Source organism: Vulpes vulpes, chromosome 3, assembly GCF_048418805.1.
Source record: "Vulpes vulpes isolate BD-2025 chromosome 3, VulVul3, whole genome shotgun sequence".
Classification (NCBI taxonomy): Eukaryota; Metazoa; Chordata; class Mammalia; order Carnivora; family Canidae; genus Vulpes; species Vulpes vulpes.
This window is the reverse complement of record NC_132782.1, coordinates 62,323,880-62,341,069: the sequence shown is the minus strand read 5'-3', so window position 1 is coordinate 62,341,069 and position 17,190 is coordinate 62,323,880. Positions and strand designations below refer to the sequence as shown.

At 52.5% G+C, this 17,190-nt stretch overlaps 1 protein-coding gene across 1 annotated transcript; it reads right to left on the bottom strand.

Annotated features, from left to right (window-relative positions):
• Nucleotides 1-361: 361 nt before the first annotated feature.
• TRIP13 (thyroid hormone receptor interactor 13) lies at nt 362-17,138 on the bottom strand. The gene is made up of 13 exons (XM_026019161.2): nt 16,895-17,138; nt 15,798-15,963; nt 14,163-14,292; nt 13,159-13,214; nt 12,329-12,419; nt 10,982-11,054; nt 8,407-8,470; nt 7,564-7,650; nt 7,229-7,335; nt 5,492-5,645; nt 2,950-3,062; nt 1,804-1,873; nt 362-1,349 (listed from the first exon to the last, which is right to left on the bottom strand). The coding sequence occupies exons 1-13, from the start codon at nt 16,984-16,986 to the stop codon at nt 1,254-1,256; spliced, it is 1,299 nt and encodes a 432-aa protein (XP_025874946.1). The 5' UTR covers nt 16,987-17,138; the 3' UTR covers nt 362-1,253.
• Nucleotides 17,139-17,190: the final 52 nt, after the last annotated feature.

Here is a 17,190-nt window from a genome sequence, read left to right as displayed (position 1 = left end):
CTGTGCCCACCTGGTCTGTCCCTCCGGGCCTCTCCTCCCCTGCCACCTACCCCCCCCCACACCCCCGTCTTTCTGCCCACCTGCACCAGCCCAGGGCCTCGGCCACTTCCTTCCATCTAGGCACCCGTAGCAGGCATTTCAGTAGCAAACTGGCCAGATGAAGTTGTCTCAGGGTCTCTGATCCTGGAGCATGGCGCGCCCCTTTTCCTGACCCCCACTTCAGGGTCTTGAGGAACCACAGGGCCAGGCTCTGGTCTCCAGGCAGGAGGCTCCAGGCTCTGAATCTGGTTCTTGCTGCCATTCCCACAAACGGGCACAGTCCCCTCCTACAACTCAAAGCATGGCACAGGTTCAAGGCTAATTATTCATGTGAATAATATTTTAATAAAATTCAGAGTGAGAAAAGTCTGGGGAAAAAGTTTTAGTACTTACAAAGTTCTGTAACAAAGAGTAACGTGTTCCTCAGAGACGTATATAAAACACAAACAGAATTTTAGCATCAGATAAGAGCAAAACCTGGCATTCCAAGAGACACCCTGATTCTCAGCTACTTTACATTGTTCACGTGAATCTCCACTGGAGCCATGGGCACGTGAGGGAAGGAACGACCCGACAGGCAGCACTACTGCACGACACCACCTGTTGCAGACGCCAAGGGGTGTGGCACAGGCCCCCTGACGCGGAGGCTGAACCTTTCCCTCAAAAAGCACCAGCAGAGTATCGCGAAGAATGCTCTACCTGCAATTTTTGTCTCAAGTCTCAGGACACAGGAATAGGGTGTTCTTTATTCATGGGTCTGAAATGTTTGCAGTAAACAAAACAAGCTTGGGGCAGGAAGCAAAGGCTGCCTTCTGGCTTCAGTGAGGTGGGCATTTTTAATGCTATGATTACATTCTTCTTTAAGGCGGTAAGCTTTCTCTTTTGTTTCTTAAAACCTATGTTAACTGCCTTCTTCCAACATTTGTCAGCATTTTGTGTCCGATCGGCCAGACACAGAATGAAATGAGCACAAGACGGTTCTTTACAGAACAGAACTTAAGTGATCGTCTTTCAAAACAGTGAACACAACAGGCTGTTTGTCTTAAAAACACGTAAATAATAACACATGTCTGTGAACACTGCTCAGCCTTGTGGGCTTCTGGCCTGTACACCTGGGCCGAGTGTTGGGAGATTTCTGGGCAGTTGCTGCCGTGAGGAGTGACATCACTTCTGGTCGTGTTCACAATTAGAAATCCTGGGGCCAGGAGCCCAGATCAAATGCAAGATGAGAGCTTCTTCCTCTCTTCAAACTGCTTGTCCACCGCCAGAGACAGGGCCTGGAGGAAGCCCTCAATGGTGACAGTGGGGGCCTAGAAGGAGATATGGGCACGTGGGCTGTGCCTGCCTTCGCCAGGGCCACTAGCAGCTGCAGGGGCACAGCCACAGCATGGGGCAGGCAGGGGGACTCCACCGTGCTATTTTGCATGGGTGCTCCGAGTGGGGCAGGGAGGGCTGGGGAGGGCCAGGGTGGGCCAGGGAGAGTCAGAGAGGGCCAGGGAGGGCAAGGGAGGGTCAGTGAGGGTCAAGGAGGGCCAGTATGGCTCTCAGTGAGCCACGGATGTGTGTGAGGCGCCAGCACCCCCTGGTCACCACAGAGGCAGCAAGCCATAAGCCTCCTCTTGCCCAGGAACCCATCTCTTAGACATGGAGAGAAATCAGGTCGATGGTGTCCCATGCGATGCCCAGCGAGGCCCTGCCCTGCCACACAGAGCGGTGGCAGGGAGGGCAGAGAGCCAGAGGCAGGGACGGCTGCGGAAGACTCACCTGGATGTACAGCGCGTGAGCCAGAAAAGGGAGTTTTCTCAGGACGCGGCCACTGAGGCCCTCACTCTTCCTGTGGGCAGAACCAGGTTTGGGGAACAGGTTCAAGCCGGGATCCCTCATCTCTGAATGTTGTCCCCCCACCAGTGGGTCTCGAGGGGGGCTGGTCTCCCCCAGTCCCCAGCTATGGCCCAAGGCGGGATGACACGCCACCTGCCTTGGAGCACACACATGACACCATAGGCACCACCAGCGGCACAGCCCCAGGAACCAGGCTGCTCGGAGTCTAGTACTTTTGCACAAGTGTCTGAATGCCCCTCCCAGCCCCTTGTCAATCAGTTTAAATCTCTTCAACAGATTTACTCAAAAAACAATGTTCATCAGGCTATCCCTTTGTTCAAAACCTTCCACAAGCCTCATGGCTTCAGAAAGTTCATGCTCCCTGGGCAGAACGTGGCCTGGGGACTGTGGCCACCTCATCTCTGCAGCATCACCCAGCTGAGGTCCCCTTGCACACAGGGCACCTGCGGCCACCCCATCTCTCTCCAGTTTATCACAGTTCTGTCCTTTGAGGCTCTGCTCCATCTCCCTGCCTTCCCTCCTCATGCCCTCGATCACCAAAGCCATCTGGGAGGCTGACAGCACTGTAGTCGTGGGCCCCCATGCATGTGCGGCCCCCCCTTGAGGCTCAGTGCGGAGCACGTCCCTCCTGACAGCCAGGGCTCTGGGTGTGCTCTCTCCTTCCCCTCCCAAAGCACCAAGCACAGGACGCTGCAGTTCTTTACTCCGCTTGCTCAAACAGAAGCTTCCCATGTTTTCTTCTTGGCAGTTTGTACAAATTTTACAAATACCATTTTAGAAACCATTGAGATGTCGAGAGCCTTGATTTGAACGTCTACCTTTACAGACAGAAGCACAGTGCTGTTTCCAAGTTTTGAAAGCCGCCTGTGGGAGGGCAGCTGACACTCTGGCCCAGGAACCCGAGATCGCAGTGGTCAAGGGCCCTTGGCACGTACAGGACAGAGGCCTCAGGATTCAACTCCCTGCCCTTGGACAGCAAACTGCCACCTCAGGCTGCTACAGCCAGCTACGCCCCGCCCATCACCACAACAGAGGCACTTTTCTTGGTGCAATGAAGTCAATTCACACCTTGAAATTTCACTCAGGAGAAGGCTCAACTTCGACACGTTGTTTTCAATGAAGCCAATCATCTCCAGCTCCCGGAGGGTCAGCAGCTGCTGGCGAGGGTATATGATCTGACACTGGAGACAGAGACAGGGCATTATGGCAGGCTCAGCAGGGCACAGTGTGCCCTCCCTGTCAGCCACGGGGATGGCACCCAGGGAGCAGGCAACCACATGCCATCCCATGGCAGTGCGGGCGCAGCCACACCAGCTGCCGGCTGCTCCCCTCTTGCTCATTTGCACACCCCCACTCCTTCCAAGACAGGGAAAACCATGCCTCAGGGAGCAGCAGCCCACCCTCTTCTGTGCCTTTGGTCAGGAGGTGTCTTGACTGCATTGTCATGGCAGGGAGGGATTTGGGGGGCCCAGGCCTGCCTGGTCCTGGGCTTCAGTGCTACACCTTAGCCCAGGGGAGCAGAGCTGGCCCAGGAGCCAGGACCTGGCCTGAGCTGGCCTTTCTAGGACAGTCTCCATGCATCATTTTTATGATCAGACTGTTGTGTGGTCCAATGGTGCAGCCTGACCCTGGACTTGGGCCCCTGAGTTCCCGCCCAGGCTAAACGCATCAGGGTGCCCAGTGACCACTGTGGAATGACTCCTCACGTGAACTCTTTTTGGAGGGTTGGTGAAGACTGTGGGTAAATTTAAGAAACATGGTTTGTGTTAGGAGTGTTTTCTTTCTTTCTTTTCCTTTTTCTTTTCCTTTCCTTTCCCTTTCCTTTTCCTTTCCTTTCCTTCCTTCCTTCTCTTTCTCTCTTTCTTTCTCTTTTTTTCCCTCCCTCCCTCCCTTCCTTCCTTCCATTTTTATTTATTTATTATTCATGAGAAACACAGAGACACAGGCAGAGACACAGGCAGAGAGAGAAGCAGGCTCCGTGCAGGGAGCCCGATGTGGGACTCCAGGATCACATGCCCTAGACTGAAGGCAGACGCTCAACCACTGAGCCACCCAGGCATTCCTTATTCTCCTCTTTCTAAAGTGACAGTCCCTCAGGCCCCCTGCAGCCTTCCTGGGACTGCCTGCCCGTGACACAGGCCATCCAGGCACACGAGAACTGCTGGCTCCTGACACAGTGGGCCAGTCTCAGGTGACGGCCTTCAGGAGCAGCCAAATCTGCACTAGGCCACCGGAATGTCTTCAGCTCCTAGAAAAGTCTATACATTTGTCTAAGCCTTAGAGCATCTCCTGGATGCACAGCCTCCGTGCGCTTGTGACTGCTGGCAGGATCTCACCATGCCGATTTCCCGACAGTGACACTTTCTGATGTTTACCAAGGACCTCAAATCACAGCTCCATAGGGCACCTCCCTTTCTCTCTGCCACAGAAAAGCAGGGTGGGATGCACACACCACGACCAGTTCTCCTATGCCCACCATGGGCGACGTCATCCTTGCTGGGGGCATTGGGGCCCCAGCTCCGTGGTGCCAGGCGGGGTTCCTCCATGCGCCATGACGTCCGGTCAGGCTGACCTCCCGTGCGCCGTGACCTCTGGTCAGGCTGACGTCCCCGAGAGCCGTGACCTCTGGTCAGGCTGACCTCCCTGAGCACCGTGACCTCCAGTCAGGCTGACCTCCCTGTATGCTGTGACCTCCAGTCAGGATCCCTGTGAACTGTGACCTCCAGTCAGGCTGACCTCCCCGTGGGCCATGACCTCTGGTTAGGCTGACCTCCCTGAGCACTGTGACCTCTAGTCAGGCTGACCTCCCCGTATGCTGTGACCTCCAGTCAGGATCCCTGTGAACTGTGACCTCCAATCAGGCTGACCTCCCCGTGGGCCATGACCTCTGGTTAGGCTGACCTCCCTGAGCACTGTGACCTCCAGTCAGGCTGACCTCCCCGAGCGCCGTGACCTCCCGTGCGTCGTGACCTCTGGTCAGGCTGACGTCCCTGAGAGCTGTGACCTCTGGTCAGGCTGACCTCCCTGAGCACCGTGACCTCCAGTCAGGCTGACCTCCCCGTATGCTGTGACCTCCAGTCAGGATCCCTGTGAACTGTGACCTCCAGTCAGGCTGACCTCCCCGTGGGCCATGACCTCTGGTTAGGCTGACCTCCCTGAGCACTGTGACCTCCAGTCAGGCTGACCTCCCCGTATGCTGTGACCTCCAGTCAGAATCCCTGTGAACTGTGACCTCCAGTCAGGCTGACCTCCCCGTGGGCCGTGACCTCCGGTCAGGCTGACTTCCCTGAGCACCGTGACCTCTGGTCAGGCTGACTTCCCCGAGCACCGTGACCTCCAGTCAGGCTGACCTCCCTGTGTGCTGTTACCTCCAATCAGGATCCCTATGAACTGTGACCTCTAGTCAGGCTGACCTAATGAATCAGTGGCCACGATTTCAAATATCAACTCAACCTTCAAGTCATAACTGCAGTTTTCAACCTAAGAGGGTTAACGTCATGATCAGATAACTAACTCCATGTTGGAATGATCTATTCTGAGCTATGTCAGGGAACAAACAGAAGAGAACACCAGAAATCCACTGCTAAAAGAATGAAAGGACAGCCAGTACCTTCATCAGTTCTTCCAAACAGGAGAGGTAGATTTTGAAGATGGCTGCCGCAGAGGGTGGCCCGATGTATTGCCTGATGTCAGCCCTGTCCACAAAGGCCACGTCAATCCTCTCCGTGATGTTAGAAGTAGTCAGAATCACCACGTTGCAGTGCCTGGAGGCAGAGGACATGCCAGTCACCAGGTGCCTCCATGACTCCCTCACACCCCCTACTCCTGGAGGTCCCAGTGTTCAGCCAGCGTTCCAGCAGGCTGCACTCCATGTCCTGACACCAGCCCATAAGGCCTTCCGAGGCTCATCCCTGAGCGCCTGCCAGACTCCGACTCCCACCAGGCTCTCTTGACGGCGACACAAGACACCAAGCAGATCCTCTACTCCTCTGCCTTCTGGAAAGTTCTCCTAGGTACCAGCGGCCCCCCCCCCCCCCAACCTTAACTGTTCCCTCTCCTTCCTCAGCCACAGCGCGGCCAAGCTCTCACCTGTGTGCAGAGCCATGACCACCCCATCAACCTGCCCAGTAACTGCTCTGCACACGTTCTCATGACCCCCACATGTCATGAAGCAGACTATTTATCCTAGGTACCAGCTCCTTCCCCTTTAGTTCCGAAGCTGCACGAGAAGGCACCTTTGTCTAGTCTGCTCACTGATGTGGGCCAGCACAGAGCAGGCATAAGACAACCGCGGGGGCTCGCGGGCGGTAAACGCCGCAGGGTCCCCTAGGGCCAGAGGGCCAGCTTTAGCTGCTGGATGCATAACGCAGGGTGAGCAGGGGTGAACCAGTGAGGGTGGGGGCGGGGAGTGCTTGGATCCTAGGAGCCCAGGAGTCAGACCCACACGAAGGCTGGCTGGGAAGTCACCCCGAGGGACCTGAAGTAAAGGGGACAGGAGGGTGCGCAAGACCGGAGGCCCTCGTGTCACCATCCCCGCTGGAGCCTACCCTACAAGGTCCCAGGGGCGTGGGGCCCCACCTACTGGCTCGAGTAGTGGTACCCCACGAGGCCATCCATGCCCTGGGAGCCCTGGATGTGGGGGTTTCAGTGCTGAATGAGTGCACCTGACCTGGCCCAGGAAGACCACAGGCCTCTGAAGGCTGAGCGACAGAAGAGGGTAGAAGGCCAGGCATGGGCTGCCCAGGCCGCCTGAAGAGAGGAGAGGCCAGTGGCAGAAACTGAGGTGGCCTGGGAGGCAGGAGAGGTTTGCCGGGTTCAGATGCTGTCACCAACTCCTTGGAGAGCAATGGCCCTCAGGTGAAGAAGGCGGGGGTGGAAGCCAGATGGGGGCAGGGCAGGAGGTACGGGCGGGCCCGTACCTCACACAAGTGGCCCTGCGGACCCCAACAGCCGATAGCAGTGTCTTAGGCAACCAGAGCCTCTCTGTGGTGAAACTTCCCCGAAGGCCTGGAGCAAAGAACCCTTAGCACAGCTCAGTTCCCTGCAAGTCCACATGTAGCAAGCTGGCTCCTGAGTGCCACTCTGGAGGGCAGGGCCGCACCCCAGCTGTGACCACCTTTTATACTCAAGCTTCGCTTTATGTTTTTAGTAGTTTAGTACAAGTACTTAATTCCTAAGCTCTGCATGTAACAGATACACTATACCTCACATGGGTGTAGACAGAACCAATACACAGCAGCAGCAACCCCATCTCCATAAACAGGAGGCAGAAGTTAAGACCTAGGGGTGTGCAGGCCCCTCACACTCTGCCTTGGCTCCTCATGTGCCGCCACCACATCACCATTACCTCTTAATCTGATCGATCTGGGTCAAGACGGCGTTGACCACGCGGATGGCATCTGAAGGCTCGGTGCCTGCCCTGCAAGCATTGCGGGCAGCCGTGAGGCTCTCCACCTGTGGGGACGGGACAAAAGGTGGAAAAGGCCAGAACGTTGCCCCAGGAGCATCAACTGAGCAAGTGAGGAACAGGTGCATGCGCGTATGAGCTTGCCATGCTGGGAGTGCCCCCACGCAGGACGCCCAGGAGGAGCGGGCTGCGTGATTGCAATGCCGGATGGAGGCCAGGCTCAGCCAGTGCTTGGATTTGCATCAGTCCCGGGTGTGATGTCCAGACATGCCTACCTCATCAATCAGCACAAATACCAGGGCATCTTTGTCATCGATTAAGTCCTGAATCTTCTGGAACATCTTTGTTACCAGCTTGCCACTCTGGAACCGAAATGATCCTTCAGTGTTGACTTGCACTTTCGAATCCATGGTCCCTACCCAGCTCAGTCTGAGCCAGAGGGCCCCACAAGCTCACTGTCTCCTGAAGGCCCCTTGGAGAAATCCCTAAATCCCAGAAGGTAGGGCCACACGGGAGAAGGCCGACGCACATGCCACCTTGTCCTGCTCCATGTGCCAGGGCAGTGAGTCTGGACCCACACTGGCTCAGCTCCGGGCCACTTGGCATGAGCGCCTCACACCTCAGTGCACTTCCTCCTTCTCTTTCCACACCGTCTCCATGACCGGGAACAAGATGGGTCATGGATACAAACATATAAGCTGGTGGGTGCACACCTTACAGGGGCTCCCCATCCTGGCTCACCACCCGAGGGATCTTCTGACACAGGCACCTGCGTAGAGCTCTCCTGGGTGAGGGGCCCCTACAGCATCACCCTGGCTGAGCCCTGAGGGCATGCTCAGCTGAGGATGCGACCCTTGCTAGAATGTGGGTCCTTTCCCTAAGTTGAGGATCTGTCCCACCCAAAGGTCTGGATGTGACCAGCAGAGGGTCCTCTCAAGTCTCACACTATTTCCAAGTTACTGCTTAGTTCTGGAACTTCTCTCTGACCCTTAAGTCAGCCCCACTGTCATGTGTTACCATTTCTAATGCTCCTGGTAAAGGAAGTTTGCCTACTATGTGGGACCTTTTCAACTACGTGGTCAGCAATCCTGAGAAGTAGAAGTGATGCCAATACTTACTTCTGAAAACCACTTAGAAAAGAGGCTGTGGCTGTTTATTTCAATTAGTTGGCCATACTGGTACCTGGGAAGATAAAACAAAGTTAAGACAATCGGTCTATAAATCATTCCTATGGCATCCCCAGTGGCAACCACTCCTTTTTTCACACTGCCCACTAACTGGTTATATCACCAGCTACCAACCAGGCTGGAAGTAATCATGAATCACCTCAAGATAATACCAACAAGGGCTCAAATAATTATGAAAACTTAATGATATACGGTCAGTGGTTCTGGTTGAAGCAAACAAAGTGTTTTGAATTGAATAACAGCTTCATTTGAATCAAAGCAAGAGTAAAATCTCCCTTACTTCTAACCTACTCACAGTTCACACCCCTAGTGTTATAAGAAGTATTACCAATAATAACACAGCAAGCAAAACAAAACATCATCAGAAGTTGTTTGCTGGAGCTGAATAAGCTTTCCTTCTTCTGTAAAACCCAAATAAGCGTGACAATCTGTTTCCTAACACAGAATCACTGCCTGAGCTCTGGGGTGCCCAGACGCCCCAAAGTGAATGTCATAGTGACGTTCCACATACTGACTGGAATCTAGTGCTGACCCTCTTTGCACACTGGAGGTGGCCGAGACCTGCATGGGCTTAGTTCTAACTAAAATCAAACAGGGTAAGACTGAGACAGAAGGGAAGCTAAGCCAGGTCCCCTGCACCTTGAAAGTCCACACGAGAAAAATAATCACTTCCAAATCACTTCTTTTCTGTTTACAAAAGAGGAAAGGGAGAAACAACCCAATGATATAAAGATGGCCTGAATGTTAATGTTTAATTCTAAAGCATTTTGATAAGAAGAGCAACAAAGGCTAAGGTTTATTCTTACAATTTATAAGCCACAAAATAAATGCATATTTCTAGATGGTTGTACAGTTGTATTTATTAGTAACATCCTTAGTCTCTGGTGTTTTAGGAAACCACCCCAAGAGATCTTGAAAACATGGGTGCATTTCAATAAGTCAAGATGAAAACCAAGTTGTTAAACATAGAATAAACAGTAGAAATAGAGCAATTTCCCTACATAAAAATACTTACATCCTTTAAAAGAAGTAAAATAGATTAAAGTATACCTCATAGGATTCCCTTCTAAAGTCATATTGGAGCAATAAGTATCAGATTAACTCTCCAAATTAATCAACCAGAGAACAAGAGACAAAACTGCAACAGCATATGTGAAGGGACTGGAGCAGACATGAAGGACTGTTAACCCACACGGGACTGAGGGAGCCCGACAACTGCTCTGGCTGCCTGCAGCACCTTCCAACCACAACCCTGGAGGGGACCCAAGAAGTGCGCAGCCGCTGGGTGGACTTGGACACACAGGCCTGAGTTCCAGAAGCCTGAAGCAGCTGGGGTCTGCAGAGCAGAGTTCCAGAAGGGGTGCAGATAAGCAGGACTAAAACTCTAGGAATCATCACGGGGTCCTTCTGGGTCTTTTCTGAACACTCGAGTATGCTTCAAAGGGGAAATCCCATGAGGCCAGAGAGCCGAGAGCCACACAGTTCCAGCCATTTGCAGCTGGGACATTCACGTTCCCAACGGCCCCAGTGGACAGTACCTGCTATCACTCAGGGTGCCAGGCTGAGACCCTGGAAGGGCCTCGGTTCAACATTCGGTCTAGACCTCTCTCCAACAAAGCTTAAAAACAAACCTTAAGAGGATCACACCAAATCACAAGTAACTGAAATACTCGCTAGAACAAAACCCAACAAAAACAGTGCTTGCCTTTAATCAAAACTTACCCTATAGGACAAGAAGCAGAAATTGACCCCAAAGCAAGAGAAACAACCATCAATCAAGAGACTCAGAACTGACAACAATGATGGAATTAGTAGAGAATGAAGTCAAAACGCCAGTGCTTAAGCATTTTAGCAAGAGCACAATGAGAGACCTGAGAGGCATAAAAGGAACCAAGCAGAGCCTCCAGAAAAGAAAAACACCATCAGAAATGAAGATGTCACTGAATAGAATTAAAAGCAGATTAGATATTTTAGAAAATGACCCAAAATGGAACACATAAAATTCTAAAAGCCCATTAAGACAAAACAGCACCCAAGTGGCCACGGGACAATATTAGGCGATTGAACGTGTGAATAAATGGGTTCCTAGAAAATGGGAGGTAGCTGAAAAAACGGGCACAGGGTGTCTAAGCACAACGATGGAGAAACAGACCCACCCTGAGAGGCTGGCCACTCCTCTCCCAGGTGACAGAGCAGTGTTGTCAGCAAGAGCAGTATGCATCCCAAGCTGCCGCTGAGTCCCATCCCTGAGAGCAGACACTGTGTCCTGACGTGTATGGGACAGTCACCAGAAAGACCACATACTTGAAGTAAAGCCAGCAGCATCAATTTAAAATGACTGAGAAGGGTCTCAGGGCACTGCTGAGTACAAAGGCATTAGTTAACCTGCCTGAAAGAGAGGGACTTCGTGTGGGTCAAGGGACATCATGAAAAAATAAAAACCCCTCTGTGCCACAGAGAAACAGGCAATCTTGTCCAGCTCTCCGTTCTCGAATTACCACGTTACCTGCTTGAAAGCCTAATGGTCAGTTTCTGGGCTAATGCTTTACACAGAGATGTTTTTCCAGTTCCCGGAGGACCTGCAACAAAACCCAAGCAAATGTTAAGTCAGCTCTGCAACAGGTTTCTTGAAACAACAGTAGTTGCATTACCCACAGCAGACAAAATGGGGAGCAGCGCTTAATGCTACGAATGCTATCACCCCAAGTACTGCTCACTGACTCACAAAGAAGGCTGCAAGCAGGGTGAATGCCACAAAATGTCAACAACAGGCTTCACGAGTCTTTTCCATTTCTTCCTAGTTTGAACTCAGCTTGTGTCTCTGGTCTTAGCTTCCAAGACCCCAATACCACACTGCTTCCTGGCACGTGGGTCTCCTCAGCATCCCGAGCAAGCACTACATTTCCTGGTCTCTGTCTTCACTGACACCATCCTTGTCCCGATCCTCTATAAAATCCGCTCACTGAGGCACCTTGCGAAAGGTCAAGTGTCTCTCATGGCAATCATTTCACTGAGGCCCACACTCAACCACAACCATGGCCAGGCAAGGGCCCCCCATTCCCACAGCTTCTTCCCCATGTGCCACTTAGCATGGGGCCTGGTGGCAGCTCTGAGATAACTAATTAGAAGAACAAATGCATCTGTTAGGAAATGCAGAGACATTCAACTCTGATTTTCTGCACACGGTCTTGATAATTAAAAAACAAAACAAAATAAAAACACATAATTCTAAAGAGAAAATGAGCTCTTTCACTAATTAGAATACCTGTGGATCACCAACTCAGAACTAGTAGGACAACGTGCTGAGAATATCTGCTGCTTAAGACACTTTAAGATGGCACAGCAGCCTATAGCCTTAACTGGTGGAAGAAGCTAATTACTTTGCACCCCACCTCACTATCATTTGAGTATTCTCTGGATTCCTTTCTAACCACTGACATCAAGAAAAAACCCAGTGTCTTCCTCAGAGAAGATTCAGACAGAATTTCAGTAAAGTATGGTTGTGGTTTACGGTCACAAAGTGAAGCTCTAAGGATACTGCAAAGAAACATGAGGCAACTTCTACCCTAAGGTTCGTATGATCACTTGGGGGAATTAGGCAGTTATTTGAAAAGTTTGACAATAACATAGGAAAGTCCCAAGGCAGTGAGTGGCCACCAAGTGAAGGGTCAAGTAGCAGATGCCCCGAGTAATGCGAGTTAGATTGGCTCCTCAGGGAAGGTACATTCTAGGACAACTCTGGCTGCATCAGAAAACAGAATGGTAAATCCTCAAAGAAGTCAATGGGACAAATAAAAAAGCCTGATTTCACACAGTTTATCTTGTTATATAAGTGACACCCCACACGCCTTACCGTGCAGCAGCACTACCCGGTTCCAGGCAATGAGATTGCTGTCGACATTCTTGTCTGAGAACAGTAAAGTTGTCATCACATAGTCGAGAAGCTGAGTGAAGAAAGGTAGAATGCAGTCAAAGCTGCGGACAGGGTAGAGAATTCCTACCAGAGGTGCTGCTAGAGCTCATGCCCAAGGAGGGCGGATGGGCACCCGGCCACCCCTCAGAGGCTGCCAGCACCACTGCATGCAGATGCCTCACAGGCTCTCGGTTTAGAAGAAACTCAAAACAGGAGGATAGGCTGGCTGCTACTATTGTAAGCATAAAGGACAAATGCGAAGGTCACTTTGACTAAAAGTGATGATACAGAACGATGAGATTTATCAAGTGATGAGTAAGCTCCCACCTCGGGGACAACAGAGCAGTGGGTAAGCACAGCATGTGTGCTCAGGACACTAGCCAGGACTCTGTGTCTGGGGGGCTGGGCCTCCAGTGTCCCCCACAGCCTACAGAAGGACCCCTCCCCTTGAAGGGGGCTCAGAGGAGCTGGTGCTCACTTGGGCCTGCCCACCTGCTCTGTCTGCCCCCGGCCCTGCCTCCCCAGTCCCTGTGGGCTGTTAAGAGCACCATCAATGAAAGCTGTCTTCATATTGGGCACCTTCCCCTTTCTCCCCAAGACTGACTCTGCTGGGGGACAACCCAAGGACAGATACGCAGGACATGGGCTGTAGGTGGACCTAAGTTCCCAAAGCCTATTGGAGTCAAGGGGTTACAAGATGTTGAAGAGCAATACAATGTTGATCCCACTTTAAACAACCGGCCTTCTTGGAAAATAGCACAGCAACTTACATGAGATTTGACTTCCACATCATATACCAGGCTGTCCCAAAGCCCATGGAATTCAGCTGGGAGAGAATAAAACAAAAACCTAATTTTAGGAAAGGAGGCATTACACTGACCTATGAGGTCTGCTCTGAGCCATGGATGTTCTCCATTGCTCCATGTGTGGCTGGCTGAGATTCTTACTATAAGAAAGTTAAACTTTTGAACTTTTCTTAAAATTTCAATTCTTCTTAAAACTGAAGTTGTTGGTTTTTTTTTGAAAGGTTTTATTTATTTATTCATGAGAGACACCACAAAGAGAGAGACAGAGACACAGGCAGAAGAAGAAGTAGGCTCCATGCAGGGAGCCCGATGTGGGACTCGATCCCGGGTCTCTAGGATCACGCCCTGGGTTGAAGGCGGCGCTAAACCGCTGAGCCACCCGGGCTGCCCAAAACTAAAGATGTTAAATAACTGCCAGTCACATAAGTTTTGACAGATAATTCAATAGAATACAGTTATTTTCTTGTCATGTTACCACACACAATTGTCTTTTGTGGACCTGCACTCTGCCAGGAGCGCAGACCCTGGCCCACCACCACTCTCCCCGCTAGCCAGCACTGGGGCAGGGCAGCGGCCGGTCTAGTCCAGCTGTTAGGACTTCAGACATAAACTCCAAGGAGGGAATTAACCCCAGGACTCCACCTGCTAGAACTACGGCAAAGTCCACAGAGAAGCACAGAGAAGGCAGGAACAAAGAGTGGCTCAGCAGGTGACCAACTGGGCAGGAAAGGAACACCTCCAGATTCTCAATCCGCACCAGCTCAGAGGGACCTGCCTGAGGGGATACAGTTTCACAGTGGAGACCTCTCCTCTCCTCTATGTGACATGTTTTCCATCTTTAAGAAATAAGACATCCCAAAAGCCTAGGGATGAATACAGCCCTCTCAGCTAACAACTTGGGAGAGTCACATGCCAGCACCTGATGTTGTGTCCCTGGGTGTGGCCCGCCCACCATCACTGTCCCGCACCTGCAGGCAGGACCCAGTGACTTGCCGCAGTGATGTTCTCGGTTTCCTCCTCTAGAGTCTCGCTGCTGGGGCCACCCTCATTCAGCTGGAAGACGTGCAGTGCAATTGTGCAAGCACCCAGATCAATGGGCTGTGGTGAGAAAAGAGATCAAATAAATCCACGCAAACTGAAAGTAACTCACTTCCTAATTATATTCATCAAAATTAGATGGTAATTTCCAAAAACAAAGATCAAACGTGCAGAATGTCAAAAAACACTTTTTAGATCAGGAAGAGAAGCTTTCATGTTCAAATTCAGGATTACCTAATTTTAAAATGTTTCTCCCCGCCCCTTTTGTTCAAGAAAGCCCTTAATTATTCTTTGTAATCATGAAAGCTTCATATAAACCTGAAAATAGGTGGAATAGTACAAAAAACACAGAATGAAGAATGCCAAAGGCCTCCACATCCGCCTCACCCATGCTCTGGTCTATGACACAGCCACACGTATTTGACCAAAATACACCTGACTGCAGATTTCTAACTGTGCCTTTCCCCCTTGGTAGAGCTTGGAAACATTTCTGTCAGTAGACAGAAATCTGACCAGTGCTTTTTCCTAGTAATTCCACATTGGGTGTGGATGTATCATTTGCCTAGCCAACCTCTGACTGAAGAACAATTATTTCAAATAGAACTATTCTTAACAACATATATAAGTCGTTCACGTATCTCTACAAAATCACGCACTTGTCATCAAGACAATTCCTCTAGCTGAACCTGCAGGGTCAAAGATGAGAACATTAACATGGTTACTAGCTCCAGTTAGGCTGTTAAGCTGTCCTTCATCCACACTGTGGCTGTGGAAATCTCATCAGGTTCCTTCCGGCTAGCCAAAATCTAGGATGACAGATAAAACTGACATAGCCACAAACGTTAGTCCCAGCATACAGATGGGGAGGTCCACCTTGCAAGCAAAATCTCAGTGACAAGCCAATCCTACAAACTGATTCTTTTTTTTTTTTTTTTACAAACTGATTCTTTATGAGACGTGAGCCACACAAACATAGGTGCTGCATCTTCCCATCTTTGGGTTGTCTTCATGGTGACAGAAAGGCCCCACAGCATCTACCCTCTCATGCAAAGATGGTGAGTGAGTAGTCTACACTGGACTAAATGAGGACCTTCTAGAAGGAAAGTCCACCTCCTCTCTGCAGCCCCCACGCCTCCTATGGTCCTGTGCCCAGTGAGCCCACCAGACCCCCACTGATCACAAGAACAGGGAGTGGGCCGGGGCGGGGGTGGGGGTGTCTCATAAGCACAGCCCACCACCCCACTATGCGGCATCCCAAGAGGAAGGCCACATCCACTTCAGTACCTGGCTCTTTACAGAGCCGGTGCTCCTCTTAAAAGCCAACAGATAAACCTGCCAGTTTCTGACAACACATCACCAAAGGAGCAAGCAAATATTTGTGATACTTTGTTGTTGTTGTTTTTTTCCTTTTTAAAAGTAAATTCTACATCTAATGTGGAGCCTGAACTGCTGAACCTAAGGCCAAGATTACATGCTCCCCAGACTGAGCCAGCCTGGTGCCCTTGTGACGCTGACTCTATATTCAGCTGGGGATGAGAGATTCCTCTTCATGGTGAACCAATTACCTGTGGGTCTTTCACCTTTAACTCTGTGTCGACAATAGACACTGACTGCACGTTTCTGGCCAGAAAAGGATCATCAAACTCGTTCCACTTGTAGTCCCCAAACACAATATTATGCCTGTTGAGTAGCTTTCTTACACTCAGCTTAATGTCTTCTTTTTTTGCAGTGCTGGGAAAACAAAGGAGACAGGAAGATAAGGGCTCAGCTTACTAGACTGTGACAGTAAGCCTTCAAGTGAGGCCACTGCAGATGGCACAGCTCTTGCCTACGGATCCACCTGCACCTCACTTGCAGCTACAGGGAGTGCTTGGAGGATGATCCAGAACCTGTATGCTCTCCTTCAGAGAAAGGGGTGGCAGCAGTGCTTCCTGCTATACCAGTGGCCCGGAGAGTGGGTCAGCACGCCCAGGTGCTAGGGACCAGGCCGGGAGGGTGGGTCAGCACGTCCGGGTGCTGGAGACCAGGCCGGGAGGGTGGGTCAGCACGTCCGGGTGCTGGGGACCAGGCGTGGAGGGTGGGTCAGCAGGTCCGGGTGCTGGGGACCAGGCGTGGAGGGTGGGTCAGCAGGTCCAGGTGCTGGGTACCAGGCGTGGAGGGTGGGTCAGCACACCCGGTGCTGGGGACCAGGCCGGGAGGGTGGGTCAGCACGTCCGGGTGCTGGGGACCAGGCAGTGCACAGCCAGTGCTCAGGAAGGGCCGGCTCTGACCACTACAAGTGAAAGAGCAAACCTCCCAGCGCCTTCTACCAGGGAAGCCTTTTGCCAGGAGCCCCGGGGGTGTGGTTCATTGGAGAGAAGCCCAGCTTGCAGCGCATCAAGGGCCCTTGGGGACCCCGGCTGGCCCTGGGACCCAGATCCCCCCCGCTCTGCGACCCTCGGAGCCCGGGAGCGTCCCGGGGGGGCGCAAGCAGCTCTGGAAGGGCGGCTCCTGCTCCCAGGCCCAGACCCATCTCCCGGGGCAGGCCCCGCGCTCCCTCCGGAGCCGCAGCCCGTCCTCTCTCGCGCCGTGCGAGCGCCCGCATGAGTCAGGGCCGGGGTCGGGGTCGGGGTCGGGGTCCGGGTCCGGGTCCCGGGTCCGGGCCGGGGGCGCTGGGGCTCACCTGCAGCTGCGCTGGTGCACCTCCACATGCACGGTCGGCGCCTCGGCCACGCAAGGCAGCGCCTGCTTCAGGTCGCCCACCGCCTCGTCCATGGCGCCGCCGCCCGGAGCAGCGGGGGCCCGGCCGGAGCGTGGCCGCCGCCGCCTCGCGCCCTGCACCGCCACCGCCACCAGCACCCCCGCCGCCGCCGCTCCCGCCGCCCGCCCGCGCTTGAAAGTGCCGCGCGCCGACCCCTGACCCGGAAGCGCTAGGCGCCGGCAGGGCGGGGAGGGCCGACTTCCGGCCGCGGCGCCTGC